This window comes from Gekko japonicus, unplaced genomic scaffold (assembly GCF_001447785.1).
Source record: "Gekko japonicus isolate JY-2015 unplaced genomic scaffold, Gekko_japonicus_V1.1 scaffold2015, whole genome shotgun sequence".
In the NCBI taxonomy this organism is placed as follows: domain Eukaryota; kingdom Metazoa; phylum Chordata; class Lepidosauria; order Squamata; family Gekkonidae; genus Gekko; species Gekko japonicus.
Genome location: NW_015160281.1, coordinates 96,617 through 107,870, shown reverse-complemented (window position 1 = coordinate 107,870; position 11,254 = coordinate 96,617). Strand labels below are relative to the sequence as shown.

The 11,254-nt window shown below is 52.2% G+C and overlaps 1 protein-coding gene across 1 annotated transcript in view; it reads right to left on the bottom strand.

Annotated features, from left to right (window-relative positions):
- The window catches only part of EMD (emerin), a 23,526-nt gene extending 12,735 nt beyond the window's left edge, over positions 1-10,791 (bottom strand). The window contains exons 1-2 of the mRNA XM_015415489.1: positions 10,702-10,791; positions 53-142 (exon numbers count right to left, since the gene is read on the bottom strand). Of these exons, the coding sequence (XP_015270975.1) occupies positions 53-134 (82 nt within the window). The 5' untranslated portion in view covers positions 135-142; positions 10,702-10,791. The remainder of the gene's footprint in view (positions 1-52; positions 143-10,701) is intronic.
- Between the last annotated feature and the right edge of the window lie 463 nt (positions 10,792-11,254).

Here is an 11,254-nt window from a genome sequence, read left to right as displayed (position 1 = left end):
TCGCTCCCCCCCCCCCCCCCCAAATAAACAATAGTATCCTCTTAGTCCGTACCAACGATCGGCCCATGCGGGATGGCATACTTCTTCAAGCGGGCGATCAGTTCCTTATCTGTTAGCCCGCCGTACTCGTCCATGATGCAGCCTAGAAAAAGGCAAGAAGAAAAAGAGTCACTGGCCGTTCTCTCCCTTCCGTGATCTCCAACCTAAGTATATTAAGCTTAAAGATGTCGCGTGATCACATCAGCAAGCCGAACAAGCGCCCTTGAAGCCAAATGGCAAGCTATCAACAAGCCAGGTTGCCACTGGTTCTCTGTAAAGAAATCACAACACTAGGGTGTGACCTCACTGTAATGAAATGTGCAAAGACCCAGGCAGGCTCTCACCAACCCAGCTACAAAGGTGACATGGAATTCTGGTCTCAGTCCATTACAGAGTCTCAGTCCAGTACTGAGGACAAGAAACTGTACAGGGAGTGTGACATGGGTGATAATTAAAAATAGAGAAGAAGAAGAAGAGGAGGAGGAGGAGGAGATTGGATTTATACCCCACCCTTCACTCAGAGTAGCTTACAATCTCCTTTCCCTTCCCCTCCCCACAACAGACATCCTGTGAGCAAAGTTCCCTCTAAGCTGTGGAGTCTTGTGAGCAAAAATTCTACTTTGTGAGCTACTGGCATTAAAGTTGTGAGCGAGCAATTTGGCTACTGCATTAAATTAGTTTGGTCCAGAGCCATCCTTCCTGAGCTAAGACCAAAATGTCTGAGCCGGAGGCTAAAAAACTGTGAGCTAGCTCACACTAACTCAGCTTAGAGGGAACACTGCCTGTGAGGTAGGTGGGGCTGAGAGAACTCTTTCCACAACTGATCTTTCAAGAACAGCTCTGACAGAACTATGGCTTGCCCAAGGTCATCCAGCAGCTGCAAGTGGGGGAGTGGGGAATCAAACCTGGTTCTCCCAGATTAGAGTCCACGCACTTAACCACGACACCAAACTCTTACTATTGTCCCAAGTATGAGACAGAATTTTTTTAAACAAAGGGATTGAGTCCAAAATTGCCTAACTGAGAGCTGTTTTTGCTTCCTGCAAACTGGCAAGTGGCCATCAGTGGATTGGGCAGGGCTGGGCAGTGCAGATACAACTCAGTCCCTTTTTGATACGGCAACCGTACACAGATTGCCAAAGTACACAGGAGGAGCATACGATTTCCTAAAGTGCTTGCCAAGTGGGAGAAAGAGGCCTGATATTGGCTTATACTGCAGCTGAATTTTTGAAGCCTTTCTTCCACCCAGACAGCCCTCCTCTGACGGAAGGGGCTTGAAGAAGCATTATGTCCATTAACAGAAGCATCGTGTCCAGATCACGGGAGGTGGTCGTTCCGCTCTATTCTGCTGTGGTCAGGCCTCACCTGGAGTCCTGTGTCCAGCTTTGGGCACCACATTTGAGGAAGGACGCTGACAAGCGTGAGCGTGTCCAGAAGAGGGCAACCAGGATGGTGAGAGGGTTGGAATCCAAGTCTTACGAGGAAAGGCTGAAAGACTTGGGTATGCTTAGCCTGGGAAAGAGAAGGCTTAGAGGGGACACGATTGCAGTCTTCAAATATTTGATGGGCTGTCATGTAGAAGACGGAGCAGGTCTATTCTCTCTTGCTCCAGATTGCAAGACTAGATCGAATGGGTGGAAATTACAAGGGAGTCGATACCGGCTAAATATCAGGAGAAACTTCCTGACTGTAAGAGTGGTTGAGCAGTGGAACAGACTGCCTCAGGAGGTGGCGGGTGCTCCTTCGCTGGACGTTTGCAAGCGGAGGCTGGACGGCCATCTTTCGGGTATGTTGTGGGGCTATCTTTTGGCTATGCTCCTGCAGAGTGCAGGGGGTTGGGCTAGATGACCTGCAAGGTCCCTCCCAACTCTAACATTCTCTGATTCTATGAAGAAAGGATCTACAGGCTGGCAGATACAGAGCAATCCTGTGTCAGGCTGAGTAAACGTTTCGAATTCAAGTCACCTGTGAGACTGAGGGCCTTTGGGTTGGTTGTTTTTTTTTATCAGCCTCGCTTCCAGTTCCTGCTAAATTGGGAGTGTCGCAGGAGAAGTGAAAGTATCAAATCTGCTTTTTCGTTTTCGTCCTTCGGCTGGGGGAAGAGTCCCACAGAAGAAAAAAGATTCAGCTTACAGAGACGGAGGAGAGAGCCCGAGGAAGCAACGCCTTTTAATTCCTCGCTGGACACTCCGCTACTAGCTTACGCAGTGGATCCATGATGGACCACACAAAGAAATGAAGCTGCCTTATACTGAATGAGACCGTCAGTCCATCAAGGTCAGTCTTGTCTACTCGGACTGGCAGCTGCTCTCCAGGGTCTCAGGATGAGGTCTTTCACGTCATCTCCTGACTGGTCCTTTTAACTGGAGAGGCTGGGGATTGAACCTGGGACCTCGTGTTCTACCACTGAGCCACGGCCCCTCCCTAAATGCCTTATACCGACCCAGACCCTGGGTCCATCAAGGTCAGTATCGTCTACTCAGACTAGCAGCCGCTCTCCAGGATCTCAGGCAGCATTCTTTCACATCATCTAGTCCTTTTAGCTGGAGATGCCAGGGACTAGAGATGTAAAATTTCCGGACATTTTGAAGCTCGGAAAAAAAAACGGGTTTTTTTCCTGTTTTTTTCAGAAAAACCCAGAAATTTTTGGAAAAATTGGGGAAAATGCTACATTAGCACTTCTTTTGTCTTTTCCAGATTGAAAGTCATTCTGTTACTTTAGGAACATAAAATATGACTATGGACATTTTTACTTGGCATGAAATTATCACAACTAGCCTATTAAAAATATACTGTATCCAAACAATTATTACCAACAGAATGCCCACCCACATGCAAAAACAAAACTGAAACCTTTTAATTTTCTTCTGACAATCGCACCTCCTAAAGGAAGAAATGCATCTTGTTCTTGCATTGGAGAGTTCAGTTTGTAACCTAGGACTTGCTTGTCCTCAGTGCACAGAAATTAGATCAATCTGATACCCCCCCACACACACATATATAAGAAATGATTTGGAAAATATTTGAACACCTTGTCTTAAAATATTTTATTCATCATGTTAAAATAAAACGTTCCATAATCAATTTTTTCCCTTTCCTTTTCTTTTTTCAATTTTTCGGGAAAAAACAAAAAAAGCTTCAGGGGAAAAAAAGGAAAAACCCGTTTCCCCCCCGAATTTTTCCGGTTTTTTTCCGGGCCTTCACATCTCTACCAGGGACTGAACCTGGGACCTTCTGCATTCAAAGCAGATGCTCTGCCACTGACTGGATGCTCTGCCTCTGCTGATGGAGCTAGGGATCCGTGATAGATCCCTGCTGGATTTCAGGGGATTTAGGCCGGGGATCTTCAACCATTTTCTGCTTTGTTTAACATACATCTAATACTTGTTTATGTAATCCTAGTTCTGTTACATTGCTTATTAAACCTCTCATTCTACTGATTGTAGTGACTTACACTGTGCAATTCACCCTGAGTCTCAGCAAGACGATCCAATAAAGAGATAAACAGATTTTCCCAGACCTAGGATCCACCTATAACTCCCAGGCAGCAACATGGAGTGCACAGAGCAGCAAGCACGTGACAGGAAGAGGAGGAGCCAGAGTGATGACGGCAATGGCATTAAGGCTTGGACTGAGATCAGCTGTGGACAGGAAGGCAAGCCAAGCGCCCAGAGGGGTCACGTAGGAGTAGCAAAGGGTCACAGCCACAGAGACGGAGGTAGGAGCCAAACTGAAAGAACAGAGACCTGAAGAGGTGAACCTGGGGCCTTCTGCATGCCAAGCAGAGGCTCTGGTGCTGAGCCAGCGTCTCATTTCAAGGTCTTTCATATCACCCTCTGACTAGGTTTTCAAGGCATGAAACATTCAGAGCTGCTTTTGCCATTGCCTGCTTCCGCATCACGACCCTGGCATTCCTTGGTGGTCTCCCTTCCAAGTATTAACCAGGGCTGACCCCAATTAGCTTAGAAGACCTGATGCGATTGGGCAAGCCTGGGCTGTCCCAAGGTCAGGGCAGTCCCTCATTCCTCCTCTCACGAAATTGTGCCATTTCCTTTACAACACCTGTACGCAAGTCACCTTCCCTCTTGGAAATGCTCTGCACATTATGTGCACCCTTTGTCACATGCTGCTTGGTGCTTCTTTCCCACACAAATCAGGGCTGTCCCTCATTCCACTACTCATGAAAGGGTACCATTTCCTTTACAACGCCTGGATGCAAGTCACCTTCCCTCTTGGAAATGCTCTGCACATTATGTGCACCCATTATCATGCTGCAGCTTGGTACTTCTTTCACATACAGGTCAGGGTGGTCCCTCATTCCACCTCTCACGAAAGGGTGCCATTTCCTTTACAACTCCTGGATGCAAGTCACCTTCCCTCTTGGAAATGCTCTGCACATTATGCGCACCCATTATCATGCTGCAGCTTGGTACTTCTTTCGCATACAGGTCAGAGTGGTCCCTTATTCCACCTCTCACGAAAAGTGTACCATTTCCTTAACAACTCCTGGATGCAAGTCACCTTCCCTCTTAGAAATGCTCTGCACATTATGCACACCAATTATCATGCTGCAGCTTGGTACTTCTTTCGCATACAGGTCAGGGCGGTCCCTCATTCCACCTCTCACAAAAGTGTGCCATTTCCTTTACAACGCCTGGATGCAAGTCACCTTCCCTCTTGGAAATGCTCTGCACATTATGCGCACCCATTATCATGCTGCAGCTTGGTACTTCTTTCACATACAGGTCAGGGCGGTCCCTCGTTCCACCTCTCACAAAAGTGTGCCATTTCCTTAACAACTCCTGGATGCAAGACATCTTCCCTCTTGGAAATGCTCTGCACATTATGCACCCCCTTTATTAGGCTGCTTGGTGCTTCTTTCGCATACAGCCAGGAGTGGAGGATGTGTTCCACAACCAAGGGGGACCCTCTGCAGAAAGACTGAACACCAGTTGGCCCACAGGGGAAAAAAACCCAATCCGGGCTGTGGCCTCTCTCTCGCCCTCTCCAGAGACACTAAAACAGCATACGCCATGCTCTGACCGCCATGCTCACACACTTTTTCTTTCATGAGAGCTACTTCCAAGCAGCCCTGAGCCTGGATTATAGAATCATAGAGTTGGAAGGGGCCATACAGACCATCTAGTCCAAACCTCTGTCCAATGCAGGCTATCCCAGATCTTGGAAGCTAAGCAGGGTCGGCCTTGGTGAGCCCTTGGATGGGAGCCCACCAAGGCAGTCGAGGGTTGCTATGCAGAGGCAGGCAAAGGCCAACCTCCTCTGTTTGTCGCTTGCCCTGGCCTGGATGGCCCAGGCTAACCTGATCTCGTCAGATCTCGGAAGCTAAGCAGGATTGGCCCTGGTTAGCACTTGGATGGGAGCCCACCAAGGCAGTCGAGGGTTGCTATGCAGAGATGGCCCAGGCTAGCCTGATCTCATCAGATCTCAGAAGCTAAGCAGGGTCGGCCCTGGCGAGCCCTTGGATGGGAGCCCACCAAGGCAGTCGAGGGTTGCTATGGAGAGGCAGGCAATGGCCAACCTCCTCTGTTTGTCTCTTGCCCTGGCCTAGATGGCCCAGGCTAGCCTGATCTCATCAGATCTCAGAAGCTAAGCAGGGTCGGCCCTAGTGAGCCCTTAGATGGGAGCCCACCAAGGCAGTCGAGGGTTGCTATGCAGAGGCAGGCAATGGCAAGCCTCCTCTGTTTGTCTCTTGCCCTGGCCTAATGGCCAACCTCCTCTGTTTGTCTCTTGCCCTGGCCTAGATGGCCCAGGCTAGCCTGATCTCATCAGATCTCAGAAGCTAAGCAGGGTCGGCCCTAGTGAGCCCTTAGATGGGAGCCCACCAAGGCAGTCGAGGGTTGCTATGCAGAGGCAGGCAATGGCCAACCTCCTCTGTTTGTTTCTTTCCCTGGCCTGGATGGCCCAGGCTAGCCTGATCTCATCAGATCTCAGAAGCTAAGCAGGGTCAGCCCTGGTTAGTCCTTGGATGGGAGACCACCAAGGAAGTCCAGGGTTGTCACACAGAGGTAGGCAAGGGCAAACCCCCTCTGCTTGTCTCTTGCCTTGACCTGAATGGCCCAGGCTAGCCTGATCTCATCAGATCTCAGAAGCTAAGCCCGGTCGGCCCTGGGGAGGCCTTGGATGGGAGCCCACCAAGGCAGTCGAGGGTTGCTATGCAGAGGCAGGCAATGGCCAACCTCCTCTGTTTGTCTCTTGCCCTGGCCTAGATGGCCCAGGCTAGCCTGATCTCGTCAGATCACGGAAGCTAAGCAGGATTGGCCCTGGTTAGCACTTGGATGGGAGACCACCAAGGCAGTTGAGGGTTGCTATGCAGAGGCAGGCAATGGCCAACCTCCTTGGTTTGTCTCTTGCCCTGGCCTGAATGGCCCAGGCTAGCCTGATCTCGTCAGATCTCGGAAGCTAAGCAGGATTGGCCCTGGTTAGCACTTGGATGGGAGCCCACCAAGGCAGTCGAGGGTTGCTATGCAGAGGCAGGCAAAGGCCAGCCTCCTCTGTTTGTCTCTTGCCCTGGCCTGGATGGCCCAGGCTAGCCTGATCTCGTCAGATCTCGGAAGCTAAGCAGGATTGGCCCTGGTTAGCACTTGGATGGGAGCCCACCAAGGCAGTCGAGGGTTGCTATGCAGAGGCAGGCAATGGCCAACCTCCTCTGTTTGTCTCTTGCCCTGGCCTGGATGGCCCAGGCTAGCCTGATCTCGTCAGATCTCGGAAGCTAAGCAGGATTGGCCCTGGTTAGCACTTGGATGGGAGACCACCAAGACAGTCCAGGGTTGCTATGCAGAGGCAGGCAAACGCAAACCACCTCTGAGTGACTTTTGCCCTGAAAACCCTACGGGGTCGCCGTAAGTCAGTGGCAACTTTATGGCACTATCCACCACCACCACCCCTTCAGATCAATGAAAACTACCCTGAGCTACTCCTTCGTACCCTAGCACATTACCAAATTTTTGTTGTGGCCCGGAAACCGAACATTGGACTAGGAAGAGCACCAGAAAATGAACCACGCAGCACAAAGAAAAAATCCCAAGACCAGCACGTGCTGGATAGGTTGCAGCGTGTTTGGATTCTCCCGTTCGCCTTCGGTACAGAGACAAGCCACCGTATAGTGAGGCTGAGCTACTCCCCATCTGGCATCTCGCGCACGATCCTTGCCAAATTTCCCAGTTCCGCAGCGCACATCCTGACGTAATCGTTTGTAACAAAGAGCACGAGAAGCACATTAAGGGGGAAAAGACTGGCCGATAAGGGAAGAACGTGAGGAGGGGCCGCCGGAGGAAAGTGTTTTTGTCACGGCCGGATGGAACGCCTTAAAATCAAAAAAAGATTGGCCCGAGTTCAAGATGTGGGAGGTGATCAAAGACGGGGATCGGCCTTCTGAATCAACACCACGTGCTGGAACCGGAGGAATATGCAATAAGATGCAAGCAACACTCGGTGACGCTCCCCAATTAATTTCTGTTTGCATTGAACTGAAATGTGACGGGTGTCGGAGAAAGGCTGGGGGGGGGGGGAGGGAAGCCATGCTAGGAGATCGGGTTGCCAACTCCAGTTTGGGACGTTCCTGGAGATTTGGGACCAGAGCTTAGGGAGGGCAGGGTTTGGAGAGGGACCTCAGCGGGGTGCAGTGCCACAAAGTCCACCCTCCAAAGCAGCCATTGTCTCCAGGGGAGCTGTAATTCGGGGAGATCTTCGAGCCTTATCTGGAGGCCGGCAATCCCCCCAGGAAAAAGATCCGGTGCAGGGCACGGGGAGGGTGACGTAGGGCCCGGCAATCAGGGGACGGGCAGCTCCGGGAAGAGGCGAGGGAAACCAACACCGCCCCCTCCTCCAGCGAAGGAGCTCTGGCCGGGGTCCAGTCCCAAAAGGGGCCCCTGATCTTCTGGCAGGAACGGGAGGAATGCAGACGCCGCGGCGGGAAGGGAGGAACGCCAAGTTTTCAAAAGCAAAGGAGCTCTTCGGACACGCGGGCTTCCAAAGGGCCGGACTGGGGGAGATGATTGGTGTGGTGGTGAAGTGCGCGGACTCTAATCTGGGAGAACCGGGTTTGATTCCCCACTCCTCCACATGCACCTGGCTGGATGACCTTGGGCAAGCCACAACTCTGGCACAGCTGTTCTTGAAAGAGTAGTTCTCTCAGAGCTCTCTCAGCCCCACCTGCCTCACAGGGTGTCTGTTGTGGGGAGGGGAAGGGAAAGGAGTTTGTAAAGCCGCTCTGGGACTCCTTTGGGTAGTGAAGGGCGGGGTATAAATACAATCTCTTCTTCTTTTACCTCACAGGGTGTCTGTTGTGGGGAGGGGAAGAGAGAGGAGTTTGTAAGCCGCTCTGAGACTCCTTTGGGTAGTGAAGGGCGGGGGATAAATCCAATCTCTTCTTCTTCTTCTTTTACCTCACAGGGTGTCTGTTGTGGGGAGGGGAAGGGAAAGGAGTTTGTGAGCTGCTCTGGGACTCCTTTGGGTAGTGAAGGGCGGGGTATAAATCCAATTTCTTCTCCTTTTACCTCACAGGGTGTCTGTTGTGGGGAGGGGAAGGGAAAGGAGTTTGTAAGCCGCTCTGAGACTCCTTTGGGTAGTGAAGGGCAGGGTATAAATCCAATCTCTTCTTCTTCTTCTTTTACCTCACAGGGTGTCTGTTGTGGGGAGGGGAAGGGAAAGGAGTTTGTAAGCTGCTCTGAGACTCCTTTGGGTAGTGAAGGGCAGGGTATAAATCCAATCTCTTCTTCTTCTTCTTTTACCTCACAGGGTGTGTGTTGTAGGGAGGGGAAGGGAAAGGAGTTTGTAAACCGCTCTGAGACGCCCTTGGGTAGTGAAGGGCGGGGTATAAATCCAATCTCTTCTTCAGCCCCGGATCGTAAGTGGGGAGCCACGAAGGGCCAGCAGCATACCCCACGCCTTTTGCAGGCATGCCAAAGAACGGGTGTTGCCATCCTCCTGGTGGGGGCTGGAGATATCCTGGAATTACAACGGATTCCCCTGGAGATAACAACTGCTTCGGAGGGTGGACTCTGTGGCATTATATCCTGCTGAGGCCCTTCACCTCCCCATTCCCTGTTCTCCCCAGGCTCCACCCCACCCAATCGCCAGGTATTTACCTAGTGAGAGCTGGTAGCCCCACATCGGGCCACCACGGTCCGCTACTTGACTTTATAAAGTCCCATTGCAACTTATTGATTTATATGCTGCTTTCCCGCCGGAACACAGCCTCAAAGCATCTTACCAACGACAAAAACGCAGAAAACCAAAATAAGTACAGTCACTGAAAATACTAAGACAGTAAGAACAGTGTGGCGGAGGGGTTACAGTCAGTGTTCCCTCTAAGCCGAGTTAGTGCGAGCTAGCTCACAGTTTTTTAGCCTCCGGCTCACCCATTTGTTGTCTTAACTCAGGAAGGATGGCTCCAGAGCAAATGAATAGATGCAGTCGCCAAATCGCTCACTCACAACTTTAACGCCAGTCGTTCACAAAGGAGAAATTTTGCTTACAAGGCTCCACAGCTTAGAGGGAGCATTGGTTACTATACTGGGCTAGGACCCGACAGACCCAGGTTCGAATCCCCCCAGCCACGGGTGACCTTGGGCCAGTCACATATTCTCAGCCTAGCCTACCTCACAGGGCTGTTGTGAGAATAAAACAGAGGAAAGAAGAACGACCTAAGCCGCTTTGGTCTCCGTCGAGAAAAGCGGGGTATAAATGATGTCCATTAAATAGAACTTCATTGTTCATTACATGTTCTATATTAATATGGTATATTTTATTGAATCAATACAGAATTATCAACACAGGATATACTATATTTAATTGCATTCGCTCTAATAATACAATATTTAATTGTATTCGTTCTAATACAATACTTGACTTTGCCCAAGAAGGCTGCCTGGGAGTTGCAGACTGGCACCGGCCCAACCCGCCTCCCCGCCACAGGGGCCTGCCTACCGATGCCCACTGGAGACTCATCTCTCCGGGTTGGTGAGAGAGGGGCAAATACAAGGGCGAAGGGGGCAATCTCCCACCCACCCAGGGCCGGCCCCAGCTTATTTTGCACCCTAGGCGAGGATCCCTTCTGGTGCCACACCCCCCCCTGCGCCCACCAGGGCGCACAGAGAAGAGGCTGACCAGTGGGGCACTCACAAGCCATCGCTCCCCCGGCCCTGCTGCTGGAGCTGCCAGTCCCCAGCCCTGAGGAAGAGGAGGAGAAGCACTCCGCTGGGAAGCCAAGGGGGCAGGCAGGGAGAAGTTAGTCAGCCAAAGAGGCGGCGGGCGGGGGTCACCCAGCCGTGGAAATACAGGGCTTTTGGCAGGGGGGGGCCTTTTGGCGAAGGGGCAGGTGCAGTTTGGCGCCCCTAAGGGCCGGCGTGCTCTAGGCAAACGCCTAGTTCGCCTAGTGAGCGAGCCGGCCCTGCACCCCCACCCCCACCCCCGGGCCAACCCGATCCTTCACGAGCTTTCGGCGGCGCGCACGCCTCGCCTGCCTTGGCGCACGGGTCTCCTCGCCCGTCCTCTCCCTTCCCGTCCCAAGCCAGCCCTCCCAAACGGGTGAGGCGGAGACGAGCGTCGTTCCCGGGGGCGGCGGGGGGGGATAAATGCTAGCCGGGGAGCGGGAGGAGGGCGCAGCAGAGGGGAAACGCAGCGCAAGGAAGCGGGGAGTACCTGGTCCTCCGAGCGCGCCGGGCCGGGCTTGGGCTCCTTGGGAGGCGGCAGCCCCAGAAGGGAAGTGAGTCAGGCGGCGGGGAGGAGAGAAAGCGGCACCTCCCCTCCGCCGCTGCCCGGCCCTGCCCTGCCCTGCCCTGCCCTCCTCCGCCCTGGCACCCCGCCCGGCACCTTGGGCGGGCCTCTCCTCCCCAGCGCGGGCCGCTGGTCTCCTCCTTGCAAAGAAATAAGACTCATGGGGTTTTATTGCAAGGGCGGAGGCGGCTGGCGGGCGGAGGCTGGACCTCCTGAGCAGTGTTCCCTCTAAGCTGTGGAGTCTGGTGAGCCAAAATCCTACTTTGTGAGCTACCGGCAGTGCCGGATTTACACATAAGCTAAATAAGCTACAGCTTAGGGCCTCGCAATCTGCTGGGGCCTCAAATAAGAACACAATATAAAAAATGATTTCAAATATTAAAAAGGCGTATATATTTTAAATTTTTGAGACCAGAGGATGTAATTTAAAACAGTAGGGGGCCTCTGGGTTTTGTATAGCTTAGGGCCTCAGCAAGTC